Source organism: Biomphalaria glabrata, chromosome 18 (genome assembly GCF_947242115.1).
Source record: "Biomphalaria glabrata chromosome 18, xgBioGlab47.1, whole genome shotgun sequence".
NCBI lineage: Eukaryota > Metazoa > Mollusca > Gastropoda > Planorbidae > Biomphalaria > Biomphalaria glabrata.
This window is the reverse complement of record NC_074728.1, coordinates 9499058-9525707: the sequence shown is the minus strand read 5'-3', so window position 1 is coordinate 9525707 and position 26650 is coordinate 9499058. Positions and strand designations below refer to the sequence as shown.

Sequence of the window (26650 nt, the reverse complement as noted above, 5' to 3'; positions counted from 1 at the left end):
AGATGCTTATATAAGAGTCATAGAAAATAGCTTTGAAACTAGCTAAATTTATCTGGTATGCAAGGCACAACTATGTGAAAAAGATCTGAGATGTTGATTGAACATTAAGCAACCCAGGTTTGGTTACATTACAACAGATGGTGCAAGAAATAGGTGGGTCCAATGAATTGGACGTGTCAGTTCTATCGAGGACAAATTATCCCAATCAGGTTCCAGTCCACCTATGGTATTTCACTGCATCATCCATGAGCAATCACTCTGTTGTAAAAAAAAAAAATAGATAGGTGTGTTGTAATTCAGGTACTGATTACAGTAAACTTCTTAAGAACTCACTAAGTTCCAACACTTTAGAAGAGATGGATTTAGATCAAGGTGTTACTGGTATTTCTTATCTCAGTAAAGTTATTTGTACCATATTAAAGAAAAGTTCCAAAGTATTTCTACTCAGATAAGAGATACAAGATTTTCATAGAGGAAAAAGAAGAAACCCTGAAAGAGCTTTTAATTACAATGCTTAAGACAATTCATGGCTGCCTGGTCGTGCGGTTTCCTCGCTGGACTGTCGTTCAAACCCTGCCCGCTCCCAAACCCTGCCCGCTCCCATCCCCCGTCGTCCTGCGGGAGGTTTGGACTAGGAAGTAAACTATCTTCAACTCTGAAGGAACATCCGAATTATGTAAAACAAATCACTGTTGATATACTAGAACAAAGGTTTTCAATATTGAACTTGTTCAAGAATAAGCTGTGTTGAGGGCACATGCATTAACAAATAAAAATTGTAACATCTGTTTTTTTTCAGCTGACATTTACCAGCCTTGCATATAAAATTAACCAACAGAAATAATGCAATAGCATTAAACATCTACTTTATGCAGACTTTGCAGATAATTAATATTATTATCATATTTAAAATTTTATACAGAAATTTTAGCTGTAAATACCAGGTACCACAATTAAATACTAAAACATTTGCTCGACTCTTTTGTCATGTGAGACACATCTGGGTGGTATTATAAATTTATGGAAAAATTGAGATCACTTTTCAGGGATGATGTGACCAGGATAATGTTCTGTGGCACAAATAAGCAAATAAATAGCCAAACAAAAGACCAAATTAATTTAACCACCTAAAAAATCCAATGACAAGCTCTGAGGGCATGCAGGCACTAGAGATGTCATTGAACCCATCCTACAAATGTAGCCCTAGATGTTTTGAAAAAAATTTAAAAGATAAATATAAGGATTTATTAGAAAAGGTAAACAAAATAATGAAGACTAGATAAAGTTGAAGAAACTGAGCAGAACAAGTTTACCTAGGTTCAAATGATTGGTGTAAGTTTGTATAACTATAGGCCTAAGGTGTGTTGGCCTGACCACATACCAGACACAGAAATCTTAAAGCTGTCCAACATGAACAGTATCAATGCAACAATAAAAAGGTCCTAACTTCGATGGGCGGGACATGTAGTCCACATGCCAGACAATCACCTTCTTAAACGACATCTGTTCAGGGAGTTGTGTACAGAAAAGCACTCCCAGGGCGGTCAATACAAGTGCTACAAAGACACTCTCAAGTGCTCCTTCAAGGAGTGCGATATCGACATTCATGGCTGGCAAGCACTAGCTCTTGATCGCTCCTCATGGCCTGAAGCAGTGAGTTTCAGTGTCTCGAGATTGGAAGCAAGAAGAGTGGCCAGGGTGAAAGAGCGCCAAACCAACAAAAAGCTGAGAGAAGAAGCAGACCTATTAGAAACTGACCATACCTACCCATGCCACATATGTGCCGGGTTTTTAAAGCGAGGATTGAACTTTACAGTCATCTGAGAAATGTACTCATCTTCGATCACGAAGGAGGAGCTATATATAACTATAGGCCTAAGACTTAACACAAATGTATTTTCCTCAGCAGTCAAACAATTATAATAAGACATTTGTAATTAGTTTATATTGTAATAAAGATTAAGAATTTATTAAAATTGACATAAAATATTCTCAATTTAAAAGCACCAGCTTATTTAGGTTTTATTTTATAAATTTAAAAATTTGTTTTATTACCCGGTATATCACAAAATATTTATCAAATAAGGGAATGCAATGCCAAATTGTAAAAAACAACAACATAGTCTTAGACAGTATCTGCGTCAAAGGTTTTCACACTACATAAATATTCAAACTTGTGCAATTACTATAATGTTGATAATAATAATGGCAATGTCTTCAATGCAGAAGATTAAGTATGAGTGCAGTGTTTCATATGACTATGCAAAAAATGTTGCTAATATATAAAGGAGTATAAGCATTACAAATATAAATATTTGAACTATAATAATTACCATTAGCAGTTACTGGAGCACTATAAATATATATTGAGTAATAAGATTCAAAATGTATATCAACCTGGCTATAGAAATGGCAAACTATTATTGGGATATTCATTCACAAACAATGAAAAATTTATTGAGATCCATGGTTTCATAAGTTGCTTTAAAAATTAAAAAGACTCAAAATTTTCTATAATCAAAGAAATTAACTCTACCAATACAGAACCTATTCTTTTGGAGGAATGTACCATAGAGTCCTTACAGTGTAGCATCATAGACAGAATGCTGATATCAGAGCAAGGATAGGCAAAACAAAATGCCTTCATACAGCTCAATATCTGAATTTCAAAATAAAATTTCCTTCGACTCAAAAGGAAAATGGTAAAGCTGTGTTGCAATGTAGAGCCCAGAACTGGAAGACAACTAAAACTAGCAGAAGAAAAATATAAGTTTGTATTAACAGCTACCTTCATGGAATGCTTTACATCTGAAGAAATCAGAAAGAGAAGATAAGGCTAGATTGGACACTTTGCACAAATAGTGGCATCTCTGGCAAGCAATAAAACGCACAAGGGAAAAGAAAGAGATAGGGAATGTCTAAGAAGCGACTGGGCGACTTAACCTAGATGCAAACACCATAATGCTTGATTACATATGTAATAAGATGGAAAGGATGGCCCACAACATGGGATTATGGAGATCTGTTGTTAAGTGACCTGTAGGCCATCAGGGATGACAGGCTCTAAGTAAGTAGGAAAAAACCCAACTCCCATTGAAAGTACAGGTACAAAATAAAATATAGCATGTATATATTTATATTAGGAATATAAAAATATAAAACAAATATTTGTCAAAAATGACAATCTTTAAAAAAAAAGTGTAAAGAAAAATAATTCTGAATTTGATCAGATTTGTATCACAATAGTTTGCAGTAGTCTCTGCATGAATATTTATTTAAGTATAAGTACGGGGGGAGGGGGGGGGGATTGGTTCAATAACAAACATAGTCAGCCTACCAGTAATAGGCCTACAATTAACATGGCAATTATAATAGAGCTAAAAAGTTATACATTAAAATTTAGTAGGAATAGAAATATTGGATCTGGATTTCATTAAAGACAGCACCAATCACTTCACAATTTGATCATCTGACTCAGATTCCTGAAGAAAAAAAAAAAGAGAAAAAGATTTTGTTTAAGCTTTTAGATTTGTTGAACATAACATTTAAATCACAAATCTAAACAATGTTAACTAAATTAATAACAAAAAATGAATTTCAACTATTTTTCTGTTTTTATTGTACCTTAAATTTCTTTTGAACAAGCATGCAAAAACATTAAGGTAATAAATTTACAGCTAATCCAAAATAAAAATAAAAAATTACATTGATTTTGATACCTAAAAAAACTATGTCAGATAAAAAGAACAAGCCACTCAGGAAAATTCCTACTAAAAGAAAAAAAAGATTTTAGTAAAAAAAAAAACTTTTTTTTAGCAGGAAATATATTTTTCATTATTTCATCACAACCAGCCATCATCTGAAGAATATGTATAAACAGCTTACTGAAAAACTGAGTTGATCCCAAGGGATTTCAGAATCCATTTGTTGTCTTCTTTTGACATTGATGTCATGCCTCCTTTCAAATGTCTCTTCAAACTCACCTGAAACCAGCAGCATAAAACATTTGTTACATGCAAAATATTAAACAGTGGGGAAAAAAATGGCAGCAACATTAGCTCAAATATTGCAGTAAAACTTACTTTGAAAATTTAAAAAAAAATTGATTCTAAAAATTTAATAAAAACCATTTTTTTTTTTATTAATTATGCAAGTGAGACCTGGACACTGACAAAACTGACAAAGGCAACAGAAAATCTACTAAATACTTGGGAACGGAAAATACTTTAAAAAATCTATGGTGCTGTACAAGAGAATACCGGGTGGAGGTCACGCACTAACCAGGAGATATATCATTTGTATGAAGACCCACCTACAGTAGCAGAAATAAAAAAAGAACAAGACTAAGTTGGGCAGGCCACCTAGAAAAAAGGTCAGAGAACTGATGAGCTAAAATTGTGCACCAGCTAAAATCAAAAGGCAGACGACCCAAAGGCAGACCACAAATATAATGGATTGATGATGTGGAGGCAGATTTACAACAGCTTGGGGTTGAGTGTGGAGACTAAAGGAGAGATCTGAATGGAGGGATGTGCTGAGGCAGGCCAGAGTCCTACATGGGTTATAGCACCACTGGGATGGATGGATTATTTATTATTAATCTTTGAATAAAAAATTTGTAATAGTGAATAGAAACATGTACAGAGATTTTAAATATATCGTATATCTCACAGTTAACAGTAATTAAACATTTTCTTTTTTAAGATAAGATAATTTTATATTGGTACAAGCAAATGGAAACTCAGTTTGACTACAATTATCCACCGAAGCATTACTACTATAACAATAACAAAATAGATGCAAACACTAACATTTACCTAGAGGCCTTAGTGATATGTGATGTTTAATTCTTTTATTATTATTATAGCTTTTTTTATTATTATAGCTTTTTTATAGCGCTACTTTCATGCTTTTAGCATGCTCAGAGCACTTTGATCCAATCTCATTTGTGGACCAGTGGGGGAGAGGGGGTATCTAGGAGATGTTTTTCTGTGCTGCCTTTAGGCACTCAGTAAACGCAACTCTGCCCGAGTCGGGTGTGGAACCTCGAGCCCCCTTCTAGATAGCCAAGACAAGCCAAGCTCAAGCGAACTTAGCCTCTCAACCACACTTCTGATGTCAAGTATTAAATGCTTGCTTAAATAATGATACATTTATAAGCTTAACATTACACTAAAGAACACTGAACTCAATAAGCAACTTGAATATTAGACCTGTGTACATCAGACTCTTTAATGACACACCCTCACTCTACACGTTACACACAACATAATATGAACACTCTTGCAAAGGGAAATAACCACATGTACAAAAACAAATACATACTAATAACAAACAGATGCACATAAACAATGTCAACATGAAGAAGTATGTATATATAATCATACACTTTTTGGAAATGCAATTCAAAATGTCACAAATGCTCAGGGTCTTTCCTTACAGTTCTGCAGATTTCAACCAGAACGCAAGACTCATTTATAGAAATAAGGCAAAAGCATATCTATCACTTCATGAACCATTTATATATATATATATATATATGATAAAGGAGCTTACTGTCAGTCAATTCTCTCATATTCTTCAATAATGCCTTCTCATGGTTGAAAAGTTGTGCTGCAGATAGTCCTCTAGGCTTAAACACTTTCAGCTTTGAGGATTTAAGACCCTCACTTTTTGCCTTTGTGGAAGAATTGGAATGCTCTGCTTGATCAGCTACCAACCAGGAGTCACTTGATCAAGAAAATGATAATCAAATTATCAATAAAATTAGTAATCACAGGCTGATGTAGACATTATAGAAGCACAATTTACTATTTGACATAACCACGTGGGATACCTATCCAGCAAGGGGAAAGGGGGGTGGTTGACATCAGGCAGACCCTGAATGCAATGGATTGATGATGTGGAGGCAGATCTACAACAAGTTGGGGTTCGGGCATGGAGATGAAAGGCACAGGAGAGATCTGAAAGGGGGGGGGGATGTGTTGAAGCAAGCTAGAGCCCTCCATGGGCTGTAGCGCCACTGGAATGGAAGGATGGATGACAGCATGCCAAAGGCTATCCTTTTTGGCAGAGATTAAAGGGGGTGAACTATGAAAGCAATATTCTTCTTCTTCTTCTGTGAGCTCTTTTGCAGAGTGTGCCAAGGAAAAAAAAGTGTGCTGTTTTCTTCAGTTGTTCAGCACTGCCGTACAGGTGTTGGTTATGTTGGGCTGTAGTGGAAGTACCGATATTAAGATCTGTAATAGACTTTTTTTTTTGTTGCTATAAACACTAATATCTAGTATACCGGTACTTAAGTTTGCTTTCAGACCCTCTTCCCCCTTTTCCTATTTCAACATTACAAACTACACTCACTTTTAATGATCTCTTATTAAAACAAAAACAAACCAAGCTAACCTGGACTCTTTGTGTCCCAAAGGGAGCGTCCTTGTGTATGATGTGCCAGACGCAAAGCGATCATGCGGAACCAGTTTCTCCCCAGTCCCAGTGATGATGGTCTCTATGATGTCCTCACTGTTCTGATGCAGTTTCTGGACAGACTCAAGATGTCTGTGGAGCCTGGACAGTAGAAGAAAGTGACAATTAGCGCTGATTAGCATCATATCTTTAAACATTTTTATCAATAAATATTTATTAGCATCTTATCTTTTAAAATTACACATCCTTCAAAAATTTTAAAAAAAGATTAATACCTCCTTCAAATACTCATGTTTTAAATTTGTTATAATTTTCTTTCATAATAGATATCTTGTTACATATATCTTCATGTATACTAAGCTAGAGTTAATGTTTTTGTTTTTTTATAATGAGTAAATGTTGAACAGGGCACAAATAGTTTCTGCCATTGGTAAGCTTATAATGTGGAATCAAACTTATTTTTAACTCTCATATCTTTCCTATTCCAATATTTTTAGTCTGGGTTACTTCAACAAGTAGATTTAGGTTAATTTGGTTCTCTATAAAATATTTTATTTTAAACATTGTATGAGTTAGTAGTGTTGCTATCAAAGCCATTCAGATTTAATGTAAACTGAAAAAAAAAATAGACAGTTAAAGTGTCTAGATGTATCTTAATTACCTAATGCTATGTTTACTGAAATGATCACACGCCTACCATTTTTCACAATGTTGAACACAGTATAAACACATGTAAACATAAAATGGAGATTCACTGGCTGGTTTATACAATTTGAAGCAAAGATTATGAGCAATAAAACAACAACATGCATCTTAAAGAGGCTTTATGAATTTAAGAGGATTTAATATTTAGCATTATTGGGTTTAAAACAACAACATGCATCTTAAAGAGGCTTAATGAATTTAAGAGGAATTAATATTTAGCATTATTGGGTTTATTATTATCACTCCTTACAATGGTCTGGCAGAGAGACAGTCTGGAGTAAGAAAGACAAGGAAGTTTTTAGCATTGATCTCTGTCACTAATTTCTCACTTATCCTCCATTTTGCATAGAACACCTTAACACTTAATCAGTCCAACCTTATTATATGGAGCTTGAATGCCACCAGGTCAACTTCCACAAGACATTCCATGATCTAACAGAAGACAGGAGAGCCGCTGGTTGTCCACTAATGTATTCAAATGCGACATTAAGCTCTTAAAAATCGACACTAACAGCTGAGAAAAAGTGGCACTGGATAGATTCACAGGGAAAGCAGATTCCATGCACAACAGTAGTAGAATGAAGGGGGAAAGTACAACAGCACCTGGTGATTACAGATGCCCAACCTGTTACCACAGCTGTGTATCAAGGATTGGCCTCTTTAGTCACACAAGAAGTTGCAAAGATTGTCTCTCGACAAAGAGCTATGTAGCTAAACAGTACAAAGTTATAGTGAAAAGCATCTTCAGAATCAAAGCCTAAAGTTTAGTTATCAGGGATTAGGCCAACTAGTCAATTCTGCATGCTTTGTCCCAAGTTCTAAAAAGTTTAGTCCAAACCAAAAAAAAATTGAAAATGGTGTCCTTCTCCATCTCTCTTAAAAGAAACTAAAATGATACATAGGACAAAGAAACATCCAAGACCAAAGAGAAACACAAAATAAACAGCAGTGAATCTAGCAGGCTATGAACCAAAAACTTTTTTTAGAGTGTCAACCTTGTTCAAGATTAGCCCTGATTTTACTTTGTCCAGAAGTGCTCTGATATCCTGAGCAGATGTAAATGTTTTCTGTCTAGTATTTAACCTTGCTGTATTGAGACAAAAAATATTTTTAAAGAATTTCTATTAAAGAATAAACAACACATTACCTGTCTATTCTCAGTGCCTCGTCTGGTAAATCTTCATTGTCCAAATTCAACCGAACCAATGGGGCAAAGCTTTCATCGTCGTCATCATCATCATCACTCTCATTGTCACTCCAATAATCATCATAGTCATTGCTGCGTAGCCTGGATGATTTGGATGAGCTACTTGATCTGAATGTGTGGCTTCCCCTGCGTCTCCTGTGACGGTCAGTACTCTGTGCTGAAATGGTAGTGGACGGTGTGTAGGCTGAACTTGTGGTAAAAGAGCTGATTGTGTGCCGTCTCCTGGTATGTCTGGTGTCGCTAACTGATCTTTTTTTCCTTCTGCACCGTCGAGTATCTCTATGCCTGTGTTTACAGTGATCTGGTCTCTTCTCTTGGCACTTGTGCCCATGCCTGCTGGACTGATGACATTTGCAGTCATGTGATCTTGCAGACTTATAATGGAGGTGTTCAGGTGCAGAAAGATGTCCAGATTCATGAGGCGTCATCTTTTCAGATGAGTAATCCGATACATTTAAACATGGATACCTAATTTCACTATTTTGGTGTAGTTGTATATTTCTGTTTTGAATGGCCAGAGGCTTATCTTCAACCACCCTACACTGTGCATCTTGAGATGAGCTTTGCAAGCTTTCTCCCTTGAAGTTTGATGTGTTGTGATGAGAGTAGTTTTCCTTAGAATTTAGCACCATCCTGAAATTATGTTCCTTACTTATTGGTTGATTGTGAGGATTCAAAGTTTCCAGCGTCACTGGAGTAAAAGATTCCAATTGGGATACCTGACCAGAAGTCAGAGTGAGAAGCTTGGACTTCAAATGAAATGAGATCAAGTCTTGAATTTTGTCGTTCAAATCTGGAGGATGCTTCTTGATGATATTGTAAGTGTCTGCCAATAGTGTTCTGTGGGGAAAATATGATATGTTCTAGTATAGTATTTAACAAGCATACATGAATACAAAAAAATGTCTTTAAGAACAATACTTTGGGGGGGGGGGGGGTAATTTGGGAGGTTTCCATGCTGCCTTTTCAAAAGGCTATGGAAAAAAAATTGTTCAAGTCTCCATGACGGAAGGCTGAAGTGTTAATCGCTAAGCTTTTTTTTTAGCGAGTGACCTAATTTTCTACATAAGGCTTATCTAACCTTAGCTATAATAAGTACATTTTTTTAAAATGAAACAAAATTAATTAATTACCACATATTGATTAATTAATTAAATAACTTTTTTATTAATTCAATTATTATTTAATTTAAGCCATCCCTTACATTGTAAAGCTAGTTCTCATATTTTTTAAGTTTAATAGTGGACTGTTATTATTTCATGCTTTTCATGAAGCATGGATTATAAAAAAAAAAAATTCATTTTCCTCCATTCAGTCTACCAGAATTCAAGGGGAAACAACCTACTCAGGGCCTCGACTGAGTCTAGACAGGAATAAACAGAAGTTAAGATGATTTAACTGTTACCTGGACTGAAATTCATGATCTCGATTTTGTTCATCTGAAGGCATTAGAGTGAGTGGCATTTCAATATTTAGTTTTTCCACTGTGGCTTTGAGATGTGACAACTGGCTGAAGGTGTTTTCCAAATTTTTGTGAATTAATTTCAGCAGTCTGCAGATATACAACAATAATGTTATAGCTGACAATATAAATGTATTAATGTAAATCAAATTGTTAAAATTTTAAGAGAACAAGGTTTATTTCAAGTTCAATGAGTTTATTTTGTTTTAAATTTTAAAAATCAAAATCTAGAAATAGTTCATGGTAAAAATTACTTGATTATTGTAACTTAGTCTTCATCTTATTTACTCAATTAGTACAATGGCTGTACCATACTCAAGATTATCTGAAAACCACGAACCCAGAAAACAGTTTTTCATTTCAAAACTGCAGAATTTTTACCTGCTGACATCTTGAGGCAAATTTGAAATGTACAACAACTGCTTCAACTGATCCACAGCTGCACACAAGGTTTCAAGCACTTTGCCATTTACTAATGTTTCAAGAATATCTGCCAGCAGACTGGTGCATCTAAATATATATATATATAATGCAATTATGTCATTGATTTACTTAGATTTAGTTTTATTATCGTTATGATATGAGAAATCCATAGATATTTTTAAATATAAAGACTCCAATAAAGAGCATGTGACGGGATGAAAAGGTCAATAAAAAACAGTATATTAGGTATAGTAGGAAAAAAACTCACAACCTCAAGGAAAAAGATGGTCAGCACCATAGGCAAGACTTTAAGAATGACAAAGATTAGGGAAAAAGGAACAGATGTGTGGCTAAGAGCACCGTAGGCAAGACTTTAAGAATGACAAAGATTAGGGAAAAAGGAACAGATGTGTGGCTAAGAGCACCATAGGCACGACTTTAAGAATGACAAAGATTAGGGAAAAAGGAACACATGTGTGGCTAAGAGCACCATAGGTACGACTTTAAGAATGACAAAGATTAGGGAAAAAGGAACAGATGTGTGGCTAACAGCACCATAGGCAAGACTTTAAGAATGACAAAGATTAGGGAAAAAGGAACAGATGTGTGGCTAAGAGCACCATAGGCACGACTTTAAGAATGACAAAGATTAGGGAAAAAGGAACAGATGTGTGGCTAACAGCACCATAGGCAAGACTTTAAGAATGACAAAGATTAGGGAAAAAGGAACAGATGTGTGGCTATCAGCACCATAGGCAAGACTTTAAAAATGACAAAGATTAGGGAAAAAGGAACAGATGTGTGGCTAACAGCACCATAGGCAAGACTTTAAGAATGACAAAGATTAGGAGAAAAGGAACACATGTGTGGCTAAGAGCACCATAGGCACGACTTTAAGAATGACAAAGATTAGGGAAAAAGAAACATGTGTGGCTAACAGCACCATAGGCAAGACTTTAAGAATGACAAAGATTAGGGAAAAAGGAACAGATGTGTGGCTAAGAGCACCATAGGCACGACTTTAAGAATGACAAAGATTAGGAAAAAGGAACAGATGTGTGGCTAACAGCACCATAGGCAAGACTTTAAGAATGACAAAGATTAGGGAAAAAGGAACAGATGTGTGGCTAAGAGCACCATAGGCAAGACTTTAAGAATGACAAAGATTAGGGAAAAAGGAACAGATGTGTGGCTAACAGCACCATAGGCAAGACTTTAAGAATGACAAAGATTAGGGAAAAAGGAACAGATGTGTGGCTAACAGCACCATAGGCAAGACTTTAAGAATGACAAAGATTAGGGAAAAAGGAACAGATGTGTGGCTAACAGCACCATAGGCAAGACTTTAAGAATGACAAAGATTAGGGAAAAAGGAACAGATGTGTGGCTAACAGCACCATAGGCAAGACTTTAAGAATGACAAAGATTAGGGAAAAAGGAACAGATGTGTGGCTATCAGCACCATAGGCAAGACTTTAAAAATGACAAAGATTAGGGAAAAAGGAACAGATGTGTGGCTAACAGCACCATAGGCAAGACTTTAAGAATGACAAAGATTAGGGAAAAAGGAACAGATGTGTGGCTAAGAGCACCATAGGCACGACTTTAAGAATGACAAAGATTAGGGAAAAAGGAACAGATGTGTGGCTAACAGCACCATAGGCACGACTTTAAGAATGACAAAGATTAGGGAAAAAGGAACAGATGTGTGGCTAACAGCACCATAGGCACGACTTTAAGAATGACAAAGATTAGGGAAAAAGGAACAGATGTGTGGCTAACAGCACCATAGGCACGACTTTAAGAATGACAAAGATTAGGGAAAAAGGAACAGATGTGTGGCTAACAGCACCATAGGCAAGACTTTAAAAATGACAAAGATTAGGGAAAAAGGAACAGATGTGTGGCTAAGTGGCATAAAAAGCTTGGCAACATATGAATGGGGTCTTGAGTTTTAATCCCTGCTCAAGCTGAGTTGTGTTTGGTGAGCGTCTAAAGGCAGCACGGAAACCTCTTAGATACCTCTCTGCCAAAGGTTCACAAAAGTGATTGGACCAATATACACTAATCATGGGAGGTGCAGTGCACTGAGTGGTAAAGTGCTTGGCTCCCAAACTGGAGGTCCGGGATTCAAATCCAGGTGAAGACTGGGATTTTTAATTTCGGATGCGCCTCTGAGTCCACCCAGCTCTAATGGACACCTGACATTCATCATCATCATCATTCCTTTGAGTTCCTCCTGGAACATAGGGCCTCGACATAAACACGCCACTCTCCACGGTCTCTTGCTAGCTTTTTGATGGTGTCCCAGCTCTTCCCGGTCTTCTCTGCTTCTTCAAGTACACTGCGTCGCCATGTTCTTTTTGGTCTTCCTCTGCGTCTTGTTCCCTGGGGGTTCCACTCTATGGCCTGCCTAGCTCTGTTGCTGGTATCTTTTCTAAACACCTAACATTAGTTGTGGAAAAGTAAAGGCGGTTGGTCGTTGTGCTGGCCACATGACACCCTTGTTACCTATGGGTCACAGAAACAAATGACATTTACATCATCTGCCCTATAGATCGCAAGGTCTGAAAGGGGAACTTAACTTACTTTTACACTAAGCATTCTGTAGTATGAAATATGCGCAATGCTAAAGTTTGTTTTTTTAATAATATATAATGTATATATATATATACAAAGGAATTTATTACTATTATCATAGGAAAACTTAAATTGTGTCCCATTGTCAAATAAATAGATGTGAAATATAAGTATTTGTACATGCTGTGCACAGGAAGCAACATTTAAGGATTCCAATTAAAATAATTAAGCATGAGATTTGTTACAAATGATTGTTTTAACTACATAAAAAAAAAACAAAGGCTTACCTTGACTGCTTCAGTAGTGTTACTAAGGTTCTCTGGAAAAGTGCCTGGTTTATTTTATCCAGAAGACCAATCTTCATGTCAGGACTGATACTGGTGCCATCCATGGTTTTATTTTTAATAATTGTTTCCCCATTATCAGTGATACCTGATCCTATATTATTAGACACCTCTGCCACATTATCACTCTTCGTCAAATAAGATAATTTATGTGGATTCTTTTCTAGTTCATTTCTTCTCAAATCAGAACAATGTATGGGGGTGATATTTTGTTGGGCATGCTCACTGGAAACTGTCTGTTTAGCTCTAGTATCTTGTGGAGCTGCATTAGGCAAATGGTCACTGATAACCTCTGCAGATTTACTGTGAAGAAATAGCTCACTTGGTCTATTGAAAACCTTCTGATCACTATTATCTATGATACAAGCTTTTGAGTTACTCAAGTGTGGCTCAGATTTACCTTGAAGCTGTGTGCACACTTTAACTGGACAGAGATCATCAAAATCTTGTATATGTTCTGAGGTCAATGCAGGGGGAATATTACTAGGCCCAACATGATTGTTTTCAGTTTTGAATCGTTTGACATTAACAAAGAGACTGTCGTCATTGTCATCATTTTGAATAGAATCAGTTTTTGTAATGCACTTTTTCAGAGTATTGCTCCAGACCTGCTTTAAGCCAAACTTGGATTGCTTGCAGAGATTTGAGACTTTATCCAGTTTCGTCCCAGTCTCTGTGATTTTAGAGCTGAAAGGCACAGCAGGAATAAAACATGTTTCAGAGTCACGCTTATTATCTAAATTCTGTGACGGCTGAAGAGTTGAACAAATTTCTAAAGTTCCTGGATTGTTCTGTCCTCTCCTAACAGTGTGAGAACTTTGATTCAGTTGATCCACTGGAAAGCAGAGTGTGTCTTGTGAGGGTATTGTAATTTCACATGGTTGACTGTCTTTTGTTTTTTGAAAAGCAGGAAACGTGTTCCTCCTTTCATCAAAAGTCAAGAATCTCTGTGGGTGACTAGAACCAGCAGGATTATGAAAGTTTCGTGGTGTTGTGCCTGGGCTGTGAAATGTTCTACTGTACATGAAATCAAGGTCAGGTGGATCTGATGCCTATAGGAATAAGCAGAATATCTTTCAGAATTTAAACAAAAATGTGTAAAAAAAAATGTTTAATAAATAAATGAGTGGTTGAAAAGTTCTAATCATGTCAACGAGGTATACGCTCCTTCTCTTAATCTTTTCACTTTACTTTCTATGTTATGATTGTATATTTTAAAATAAATACAATACATGAGCTTGCAATTTTGTTTAAACCTCCAGAGGCAGATAATGACAACAAAGGAGAGTTAAACCACAAATCACCTTTGAAAAAAGTTGAAATAGGAAATAGCACAACTATCCTACTTTATAAGCTTCAAAGATTCCTTCAGAAATGATTATGTCTTAACCATAATCTGGGTGGCTGGGGATGACGGTGAAATAATTTTCTGTGGTCTATAGTATTTTTAAGTTACTGAGTAGCCAAAATATCCACTAATAAACTTTTCTTTTTTTTTTTTAAACAAAAGACAAATATCAATCTAGAGCTTGGTTAATGTAGAGACGGCAGAAGAAAAGACCTCCAGTTCTGAGAAAAAACAACTCCTTACCCTGATTCCAAACAATAACCCTCTCAGATGAAAAACTTAACTAAATGAATTATTAAGATTTTTTGTTTTTCCTTCAATTTGCTATCAATCATGTAATCCTAGTTTTTTTTTTGTTTTTTTAGCCTTCAATAAAGTTAAATAGCTTTGTTGAAAGATAAGGATAATCTATTGAAAGGACTGAGTTAAGTGGTAGAAAGCACATAGTTCTGAGATGCATCCTCATTGTAGGACGTAATCATCTTCTTTTTTGAAGTAACATCTGTATTATATAAGATAAAAGATTATTAGTGAACTGCTACTTTAAGTGTCTAATTAAAGTACCTTAAAAACAGTTGAGTTTTTGTCATCCAAATCCTCAGCAAAACAATCAGAGATGGAGTCATCAATAGTAAAGTCTCTAACAAAAGATTCCAAGTCCTCTTCATTATTAGTCAGCAATGTTTTGATAGACTCGTCAGTCTCTGAGTCTGTGTGGTAACGTTCTTTCCATGACCTGATGGTTAAAAAATCTAAAGGAAAAAAAAAATTCATGTCATTGATCAGTTTAAATATTTCAACATTTAGGAAAACTAAACATTATTATTGGTTATCAAAACATTAGCACAGCACCTAAACTTACCCAATAATGCTTCTGGATTCTCCATTTTTTTATATGTACATTGTTACTTGATTCTGAAATCAAAAATGCTTTATGATCAAAATTGACAGTCCACAAAAAGATACATATTATCTAATAATATTAAATAATAAGATAATGAGCCTAAATTTATCAGTATAGTTGTTCTCTAATATGAAAAGTTTATGTAAAAAAAGAAACATTTAGAATACAGCTTAAAGAATCTTTAAAAAAAAACAAAAAAACAATACATTGCAGCCTTTAAACAAAATAAGCAACTGAATAGTATCGGTAATTTCATAGCATTTACATCAATGTAGTTTTGACAGGAAAATAAAACTTTCTTGTATATTATTTTTTTTTAAAGTCAAGTAATCACAAAAAATCATGATAAAGAACAGTTAGCAGAATACAAAATGTAAGTATAATAGATTTGCAACGTGTTTTTTTAATTTTTTATTCAGAGTCTCATGGCAATCTTAATATTTAATGGAACCACTAAGCATGAATATTCAGGACACACTGCTCTGGACTATAATAATTGATCTAGATCATGTTTCAAAAATCAATAACTAGACTTTTTTTTGTACTCTAACATTGATTATTCAAGGTTATGTCATATTCTCTACTAGCAGCTGATCCAATGGTTGTAAAAAATCAATAAATAAAACTTAAATAGAGTGGATACAAAAAATAAAAATAAAATGTGTATCCCTTTGCATTTGGATTTGTAAAGATGAAGAATATTTATGTAAAGTTGTATCATTATGAGAGTCCTCCCCAAAAAAATACTATTAAATAAAAACATTTTAATGTACCTTTTTTCTTGTTTCTCCTTTTTTATGATTATCTCAATAATGGCTGGATTACTGTCTAATATGTAATCCAGAAAAGATTATATGAGGACTGTCACTGTGCGGTTTGCGCGCTGGACTGTCGTTCAGATTTATTGACAGTCGAGGGTTCAAACCCTGCCCGCTCCCATCCCCCGTCATCCTGCGGGAGGTTTGGACTAGGAAGTAAACTATCTTTAACTCTGAAGGAACATCCGAAACATGTAAAACATTTTACAAACATTTTACTTGGATAAAAGTGCCATAAATTTTCTATTTGATACAACAAAAGGGAATCTTATTGAATCTGGAAAATTCTACAAATGTTTTGGTAACAATTTTTTATGTGGGAGGAGGCATTTAAACAAGTGTGGCTTAATTAATTAGTCTATAAATAATAAACAGCATATTATATATATATATCTCAGAAATGTCTTTCACAGATTCACAAAATCAAATTCTTGTAACATTTAATTTGCAAACCAACAAAAGAACAGGACGCTGATTGCCATGTTTTCAATACCGAACATAGATTTAGAATTTTAGTAGATTGGCTAGAATGTTAATGTTTACCATAACGCCACGGTATTATCACTTTTTTAGTCTTAGTACTAATAATATATAATATACACTCTAGTACCGCTAGGCAGGACTAGATCATACCGAGATCTAGACTAGACTCTACAGACACTATATTAACTGTATAAACTAAAAGTGGAATCTATACACACTAAAAAACATTATAGTCTACTATAAATATAATATTAGCTATCGGCTTTACTTTTAGACTACTTTAGAGTCTCATGTACTATCATGTAGATTACAGTGGTAACTTGCTGTCATGAATCATATAGGCCTAGATCTGCTTAACTTTGCTGTGATATAGATCTAGGTTAGTGATAGTGCCTAGCCTAGATTGATCTAAAAGACTAAATCTAGCTTTATTAATATTAATTAATATACTCTATCTACTTGTATTAAGAAATATTAATATATAGAAAAAGAATCTAAATCTTAATTTTACGTTACTAACTATATAGATCTAGATCTAGACGTCTAATTAAATAATCAACCAAGTTAGAATGTTAGAATAGTTAGATGTATTCTAGATCAATATTTTATAGATCTAGTTATTCCCCCTTACTTAGAGAAAAAATGAGCCTTGACAACAACAACCCAAAAAAAAGAGAAAAAATGTTTAAACCTAATCCAGAGCCTTGACAACAACAACCCAAAAATCTGGCAGGGTGTGTAGAACCTATTAAATCCCGACCCTAAAAGTTGAAATTATCTTAAAATACAAGATACCTCCCCCCCCCCCCCCAAAAAAAAAAAGGGTAATTGTGTTTACTGTGCAAAATACGTTCTTTTGGTTCTATCTATTCTGTATGTATTTGTTGTGACTGAATAATTTCTTATGTCCATAGGCTGATTAAATGTTTAATATTTTAAATCTGGATCAGTGAGTAGTCAAAATTTTACTAGATCTTTTCTTTTTTTACGTATCGCTTTCTATATTATAATTCTTTTCTTGTCTTGTTTCATTGCTTAAAGCAATGTCTTTTAAATTTAAAAAAAAATGTAATTGCGCAACTATAAGATAGGCCTACATTGATAGAACCCTACAAGTAGAAAAAAATATTTTCTTGTTTGTAGAAACTTATATATTACAGAACAGGGCCGCCGCTACTTATTGTGCAATGTGTAGCATTGCACGCAGGCGGCCGAATGTAAGGGGCGGCCAAATCATTATTTCAAGATTCCTTTTTTTTTCTTAATAATAACAAAATATTTGTTTAAATTCTACTTATTCCATTATCCTTTGAAAACTTGGGGGCTGGGGGGGGGGGGGGACGATATTGGTACAATAAGAAGTTATTTTGGACACTTTAAAAAGAAAAAAAAAAAAGCGGCTCGCGAAGGATTTCCATGGGGTTTTTCCATTGGCGCCGACTCTTTCCTGACCTTGTATTTTCTCAGGTTGTTTGTAATATTTGTTTCGAGTCGAATAGCTCGCCCTGTTAGTAGGTCAACTTTAAAACATTGTCACTTTTATTTGAAATGGTTGTTAGTTGAGAGTAGAATATTTTTTGCCGATTATGCAGTGTAGATAGGCCTATAGATCTACATTAAATTCATTTGTGTTCTAGTTTTAAAAACATTTTTAATTATCTTTTTTTCGTAGTAAAATCAGTTAATAACGGAATCTGTTTTAGGCCTATACATATTTAATATTGGAGCTACTTAATATTTAATTATATATAACGGTATTACCGGGTATTTACATTTCTTTTTAGAGTTTTATTTTTAAAAATTGTGCACGTATTCCGTATTGGATTATTATTACTATTATTCTGTTTTGCACTATTGATCATCAGTATTTTAAATTCAGCGTTTTTCAAACTTTGGGTTCCCCCGGGGGGGGGGGGGGCGAGTACCTCGAATTGGGGTGAGGGTGCAACTTCCTGGCAAAAAGGGGTGTTATTCAGTGTGTCTGTTTCCTAGGCGGCTGTAAGAAGATGTTAAGCGATTGAGTGGTGGTTATGCATTGAAGGTGATGAAATTAGCGTAAAGCAAATGTGAAACGGCAGACAATCTTGAGACATGAAAGAGTAGACTTGTTTTGTCCTGAGCTAGATTTAGTTAAAATATCATTATATTTCATTAATATTAGATCTCTATCTCAAATTAAATATGTGAATATCGTAATAACAGTTATATTAAGTTTATGTTCACATAAGAAGTTTTTTCAAGTTTATTTAGCAAAAATATAAAACACCTTCATTGGTTCAGTTGTACTAGCTGCTTGTAGCGACAAGCCAACAACCAATTAACAACAAGGAGAGGGGGCGGCGAAAAAATGTTTTATTTCCAGTGTAATTTATCTCAATATTAGTAAAATTACAAGTTTAAAAATTAAAATATCTTAAGTAGGAGACGTCGTTTTATCTTCTAATAAGAACCGTGTTTAATGCAGACCGCTTTTTGCGAGGCGCGTATGCAATAATATGGGTGAAAACGTTTTGAAAAAAATGTTTTACATTTTAAAACGTCTCCGCTAAAGTGATTATTCTGGATTTTTAGTCTCAGAATAGTCGCATAAGAGGCAAACAGAGAAAGCGATGGGAAGACAACACAAAAGAATGGACTGCCAATGAAAGAGGTTCTAACTAAGCCAAAAGACAGAGAGGAAGAAAGACGGTCAACAAATCTTTCATGGTGCTCCAACGGTCCAACAGATTATGGGATAGGTAGGCCTAAATGTAAAAAAAAAAGCCCACCACGTGAGTTAATCTCTCTAAAAAATTAGCAAAGTGTTCCATTAAAAACTCAGAATTTGCGACGTGTTCCGTTAAGGAAATAGTTTGGGAAACACTGTTCTAGAGATTCCTAAAAAAGTTCAGTCACCAATGCATGTTAGAAATATAGACAATAATGAAGAAAAAAAAGATGGAACAAGTCATTAGGATTTTTTGACAATGCGCTCTGCCAAGATTCCTGGTGTTGGGTGTTCCTGTGAAACAGACGCTTGTTAAGAGCCAATTCACGGAATGATGAGCTAGAATAAGTTTCAAGCGCTTCTTTCAAATTTTAATTTTGTTAATAACAATTAGGTTTCAATTGAAAGTGTATGTGATAGTTTGGAAATTCCTACCGTGGCTTAAATATAAAAAAAAGTAAAGTATCCCTTTCAGACTATGAGATGATGTCCGACGGTGGCCAGCACAACGACCAACCGCCATTACCTTCCCCTACTAATATCAGGTACCCATTAGAGTTGGGTGGTCTCCCAGGCGTCTTAAAATCTTATTCAATTATTTCTCCAACCAATTTTTACTTGTTTTATTTTTACCATTTCTTAAAATTGTGTAGCGATGTCCTTGCGAGCGCCGGTATGGACAGTATAGAGGGACTTCTTTTGGTCGGACAGTTACGCTGGGCAGGGCACATATCTCGTATAGGGGACAAATGTATGCCAAAAGCGGACCTTTTTTTTTTGGTGAGATAAAAGGTTGTCGACGTAACAGAGGTGTCCCACGAGACCAGCTTCGGAGCCAACTTACTTAGCTGACATAGAAGAGAGCACCTGGTTGGATGCAGCTTCAGAACAAGACAGCTGGAGGTCACTTACAAAGGCCGAGGTATGCACATAAAAAAAAAATCCACTGCCTAGGACAGACTTAGACGGCGAAAAGAAAATCTTAATCTACCACAGGCGGACAATGGTTATATTGCTCTGGTTGTGGCAAAATATGTATGTCACAGCTGAGGCTGCGTAGCCCCGAAAATACTGCATTCCTCATTAATCTTCGAACTCGAAGACAAGCCTTTTAAAATATTAAAAATTTTATTATTTTGCATCTATTTTTATGTATTTATTTATGTTACTAAATTTGTTCATGAATTATGTTTTCTTCGTCAAGGGAAATTTCCGTTAAACCACTAGTGTCTTAGACAGTACCTGTATGCCTGTAAGGCAGTGTTTCTCAAACTTTTTTGTCTGCCGGCACAGTAAAAAAACTACAAAAATTTCGCGGCACACCACGAAGAGCAAAAGTTATTTTATAATAAAAGAAGAAAAGATTTGACCTGTTTTTAAGTATTACATTTAATGTGAAGGGTGTGCCTGTTTTTTTTTTATAGCAAATGCGATCTAATCTAAGCTCCAAAGTCGACAAACAAACTCACATTTCATCGTCTATTGTAAGAAGTCTCTCTCTTTTCTTAGACTTGATTTCAGTCAGTGCTGAAAATCCAAACTCACAAAACCTTGAAGATGCAAATGGAAGAATTATTTTGATTGCTTTTAAACTGATTGCAGGATATAACTTGTTGATTGAAATCCAAAACATGTCCTGGCTCTTTTAAAAAAAAAATTGACTTAGGAACTGTATCATTTTTTTCAATCAATGAGCTGCTCTTCTTCTTTAGTTGAAAGATTTGTAGCTTCATTGTTTCCTAATGGATAGCTGACCCATCCATATTCAAGACTTCCAACTGTTGGGAAGTAATGCTGCAATGCTGACTGCAAGTGTGTCAAAGTGTCCAGAATTTCGGAGGTGATTTCTTTATTTGAAGCACATTCATTGTAAGTAGGAAAGCAGTTGAAGACTCCTTTCGAAATCTTACTTTGCCACAAAGACAATTTTTCACCAAATGACTTCAGTTTTGAGGATGCAGTGATGATGGTTTCGATGGTCCTTGAAGACTTAAATTCAATGAATTTAATTAGTCAAATAAATCAGAGAATAATGTCACCTTAACCCACCAGATCTTGTCATGAATAGAAAATCCAAAGTCTTTTTTTTTCAACCTCCAAGAATGAAATCAGCTCAGCCTTGAGTTGGACGACACGTTTTAACACTTTTACCCTGGAGAGCCTACGAACGTTGGTGTGATACAGGAGACATTTGTAGTCTGAATCCATTGCTTCACAAAGCTCTGAGAAAAGTCGGGATACAAGCGGTCGAGATTTGATGACGTTTATAATTTCAATAACTTGATTCAGAACAGACATCAAATCTTTCGGCAAAGATTTGAAGGCAAGAGCTTCTCTGTGGATCATGCAGAGAACAACTAATACATTTGGATTTTCTTGACGCACACGAGTGACGAATCCCTTTCTATTTCCCTGCATGGAAGGACAGCCATCGGTGCATACGCTGACACAGTTTTTCAATTGTAGTTTGAATAGCAAAATATTTTCGTTCACCACTTTGAAAATATCTTCGCCTTTGGTCGTATTTGGTAAGCCTTTGCAAAATAAGAATTCGCTGACACATTTTTCATCCTTTATGCACCGAATAAAAGCTAGCAGCTGGGCTTTGCGCTAACATCAGTGGATTCATCAACTTGAAGAGACCACAGCAGAGACACTTCATCATCAGTCACGTCGAATTGTTCGCAGATTTGACCTTGTAAATCTGACGATAAGTCTGCGCAAGATAGTATAATTTGACAAAGGAACTTTTTAAACTTTTTCGGCGGCATCGGGTCCATGTATAGTTTCAGCCTCTGTGTGTGTTTTCATGCGTTTTGATAATAACTGAGCAACCTTATAACTTGCAATCAATCCCTTTTCTGGCAGCTTTAGGTAGTTCGTAAGTTTCTTAGCTTGTTTATTTTGTTGAGCCCTGATGTTTTAAAGTATTCTCTCGGTTGCGCTTTTAAAACTGGATGTTTTGTTTCCAAGTGTCTCTTCAATTTGCTTGGAACAAGCGCCTCTTTCGACAGAGTTGCATTGCAGATCAGACAGAATGGCAATGGAGAATCTTCAGGTCCGAAGATATGAAACTATATCCGATTCAATCTTCTTTGTACCTTCGTTTGGTTCCTTGCTTTTCATTGAACGCTTTCGCAGATTCATTCTTGCTAACGTATGTCTCCATGGATAACAATGAATAATGCTAAGTGATAACTTGTTATTATTAGCATACACCTAAAAAAATTACACGAAACACAACGCTTATTATTATCGTTACCAATTCAAGAACTGCTGTGCGTCTGATAAGGCTACTATTACTGGTCGTTGCAAGTGGGGATGTCATCGCAACGTAAAATAAACATTTAATAGTAGGCAGACCTGGGTAACGCTATTCGTGTGGCGTACTGAAAACTCCCGCGGCACACCTGCAAATCTTCGGCGGCACACTAGTGTGCCGCGGCACACAGTTTGAGAAACACTGCTGTAAGGGAAACTACTATGCTAGATTTTACACACACACACACACACACACAAAAGGGGGCGGGGTAAACACGCATAGCTTTGATACAATTGCATATAAACCTTGACACATGTATGACATTGTTGCACTGTAGCAAGGGCGTTAAGCTAAGCCATGCCCAAAAAAAAAACACACACAAACAAAAACAGTCATATAAACTATATAACCATATAACAATTACAAAGGATCACAAATAGGCCTACTGCACTAAACATTATCGAGAGAGGTAATAAAAAAATAATCATCGTATTTGAACACAGTTGTTTGTTTTTTTCTGATTAGACTTAGATCACACATTTTGGGAATATTTTGTTTGATTCCACTGCCATCGCAAAAAGGTAAGGCCCACCGGCCCATTGCTATTATTTTATCCCCGCTTGCTTTTCTGCACCCAATCTGAGTAGGCCTAGTTTTTACCTGTCTGTGAGTTGAGGGTCAGGAGATACTTGGGTGAAGGTCGCCAGACTAGTCGTTCTAGCTTTTCCATTATACATAGCAATAACTGTGTATGGATTAGTGGTTGTTTAACATAGTAAGAACAAAAGTTAGGCTGATTGTGGATTAGAGTAGGTAAGCTAATACAAACGAATAGTCCTTCTTTGATTCACCTTCACCCATCCCCTAGTTTGTTAAACCGTTGGGGCACCACACAAAATCTGTTGACAGTCTTCTCCATTCTTTGATTTCTTAAAAGTAATACCAAAATTTAAAAAAAAAATATTCCTATTTCAAATAATTGAAAAAAAAAAAGATAACAAAAATAAAAATTATTGGAAAGTATAGGGATCGAACCAAAGACATTCGCTTGACGCTCTATTAACTTAGCTAAACCATGGCTAAATAACTATAGGCAATTAGGCATACATGTGCGAGATTTTAACTTGAAATAAATGATTCAATTTTACTTGAGTTTTTAACTTTCATTCAATGCACGTATTCTTAGGTCCATTTTATATTCGCGCCATTTGAACATTTGCACCATTTGAACATTTGCGACCAATTTGCTTTCGACCAACTGCTTGATCTAAGAAATTTCCACTAGATTTTTTTCCTTTTGAATCTGTCGTCAATGATTTATCTATGCTTTCATAATCTGTTTCTGCCCTTTCCGTCGTCTCAAGCTTGTAGCAGCTGGCTGGATTCATATGGTTCCATATCTAATTCTTGGGCCATTAGCTGGCCGAAATTTGAGCGGATTCAAATCCATTTTTTTCTCTGCATTCCAGTGCAATGTCAAACTGCATTTCCTTCGATTATATAATTACCTGACGATATTCATTGTTGTTGTTGGCCTCCTTCAGTCGTGGAGCGACTATGGTTCATCGCGAACACATTTTCATGTAACTATGGAGCCCTATTTTGGAGAGACACTCCCGTCCACAAATAGCGCAGGTCGAGGTGGCTTTCGCTTTGGCGGTAGAGGAACTGGCCATTTTTCGCTTGGCACGTTTTTCGTTTAGAGCTGAGGCCCATGACTCTCACCGGCACCTTCGACATAGGGGTCACGGAGGTCACGCTCTCACCGTCTCTCTCCGTCTAGTGCGGTCTAGGGCTATGTCATCACAATGATCTGTAACAATGTTCACTGTTTTGAGGTCCCGTTTTATTAAATCCACGTAACGGAGGTCGGGGCGACCATTACAGCCAATAAATCCTACCATATGGCTAAAGTAACCAAAAAATGGTAAATGATTTAGATGATTCGCAAATCCAATTGTTTAGATCCTTGCTTTTTTGGGGGTTTGTTGGCATTTTCAACCACTTACATCATTGCATCGTACGCAGCTCTTGTTTGAAACAAACAGTTTTCACATTATCGATTCTGCATTCCCAGCGTGTATCGGACGTAGGGTTTACTGTCAGATTTTTACACGAGTCTTTTAAGATCTGCCATCGTTGTGTTTAAGTGCCGAACAAAAGAGTGTCGTTGTAGATTTCGCCGTGTCTGCAAGAATGAAATTGAAACTAAGATCCACGTGACACACGACATAATTCCGTATTGGGTTCAAAAAGAGGTCTGTGCACACCACTTTCTGAAGCCTTTCGCAAGCGCTCCGTTAACACGTCACTGACCTCTGTAGTTATGCAAACTTTCAGATCTTCAATCTAGACCTAGACCATTGGTGTCACTGACAGCTAGGAATAACACAAAATAGTCATTGATTTTACATGTATAGTGGAGGCGCGGTGGCTGAGCGGTAAAGCGCTTGGCTTCCGAACCGGAGGTACCGGGTTCGAATCCTGCTGGAGTTTTTAATTTCGAAATCTGCTGGTGTTTTTAATTTCGGGATCTTTGGGAGCCTCTAAATTCTGAAAAGTTGCATGATCTTCAGTCTTAGAGATTATACAAAACTACACTGCTGTATAATAAAGTACACAAAATTGCAAGTCACACATTTTCGTTTCATAACACTCTTTTATCGGCCAGTCTATATTTATTTATGTCTATGGTTGAAAACAATTGATCCACGGTGCCATGAAGTGCTAAATTCCGTTCTGCAAGAAGTTGCACAATTGAAATAACTCTTCGTAAAAAAAAAAATTTCCAATGCCGAGTTTCTCTTTACAGAAGTTCTCGTCTCTCTTTGTCAGTTATCTTTCTTTCCTTCGACCGATTTTCCAGCACAACCCAAGTGGCGATAGCAAGAATGTGCTTCTGGGCGATTCACGTTTTCCAATAGCTATTTTCATCTACTGAGAGCTATTGGCAGCAAAAACAAAATACAGCATTTTTTATGGTTTGAATAAAGCAACCAACGACAAATCTAAGCATTGACCAATTAGTAACTTTCTGGAACAAATCCCACAGAGAAATGCTGCTTCTCAGAGACCTCGTCTTGCCGATATTTTGTTCCAGAATTACGAAAAGGTCATTCTTCGACCAGGTAAACAGGTTTTTGTTTCAATAGCTCATTCAAGATGGTCATTACGCCTGGATCTCTCTAATCGAAGTCGATATAGGCCCTACTGGCTGCATCTTCCGTGATTGGGTTGATGACTTCTTCCTGAAAATTGGCCTATTCGTTGACTTCTTCCTCTAAAACCTTCTACTTTGACATTGTTAGCGTTTGTGAAGAAGATTATGTATCTTCTTCGTTCTGAGTATTCAAAGTTAATGCTGCCGAAGGAAATGTAATAAAGCATCTCTATATGTTGAAAGAAAAGCCTCCTCCTCCGCTTTTCGTTTTAGTGTATCAAACTCAAAATAGCAGTTTCAGTCTAAAAACTCTAAGTAGGCCCTAGATATAGGCCTACATATTCGTGAATAAACATTAAGGCGTATTAAACTAATTAGAGACTTAGAGCTAGGCTAATAGACTTGAGAGTCATAGATCTCTGCTATTTTTTAAATTTGATCCAAGTTTCGCTTTTTTTTTTTCTCTAAAATTTTTTTTGGTCATATGCGAACCCCCCACTAGTCGGAGGCCCTAGGCGGCTGTCTAGTTTCCTATGCCAGCCCTGTACACTTTTTGCAGAATTGTTAATTTCAAACGAAGAGGCCTTTCCAAAGTGGCGCCTGGGAGTGGCGGGCCCATTTGTTTCCTCAATAACATGATAAACATCGTCAATCCTGCCAATCCTATTTACGAAGCTTAACGTACGGAAAAGTAAATCTTATAATTACTCTCTCGCTAATAATTTTTTTTAAAGTTTATAGACCTAGATCTATCTAGATTTTTATTTTACTATCGAGATCTAGATCTAGATTGATCTAATTAGGGCTCAGAGATCAAGCTTTTTCTT

The 26650-nt window shown here is 35.9% G+C and overlaps 1 protein-coding gene across 3 annotated transcripts; it reads right to left on the bottom strand.

The window, feature by feature from the left end:
- Positions 1-2014: 2014 nt before the first annotated feature.
- LOC106051621 (uncharacterized) lies at positions 2015-17327 on the bottom strand. 3 transcript variants are annotated; one of them, XM_056017473.1, is made up of 12 exons: positions 17215-17307; positions 16167-16384; positions 15352-15404; positions 15054-15241; positions 13085-14193; positions 10176-10304; positions 9738-9884; positions 8273-9172; positions 6400-6561; positions 5557-5729; positions 3886-3983; positions 2015-3482 (listed from the first exon to the last, which is right to left on the bottom strand). In XM_056017473.1, exons 3-12 carry the CDS (start codon positions 15374-15376, stop codon positions 3450-3452), a joined length of 2964 nt encoding a protein of 987 aa, XP_055873448.1. In that variant the 5' UTR covers positions 15377-15404; positions 16167-16384; positions 17215-17307; the 3' UTR covers positions 2015-3449. The 3 variants fall into 3 exon arrangements, with proteins under 3 accessions (XP_055873448.1, XP_055873447.1, XP_055873449.1); XM_056017472.1 differs by lacking the exon at positions 16167-16384 and having other exon boundaries at positions 17215-17327; XM_056017474.1 differs by lacking the exons at positions 16167-16384; positions 17215-17307 and adding an exon at positions 16963-17006.
- Positions 17328-26650: the final 9323 nt, after the last annotated feature.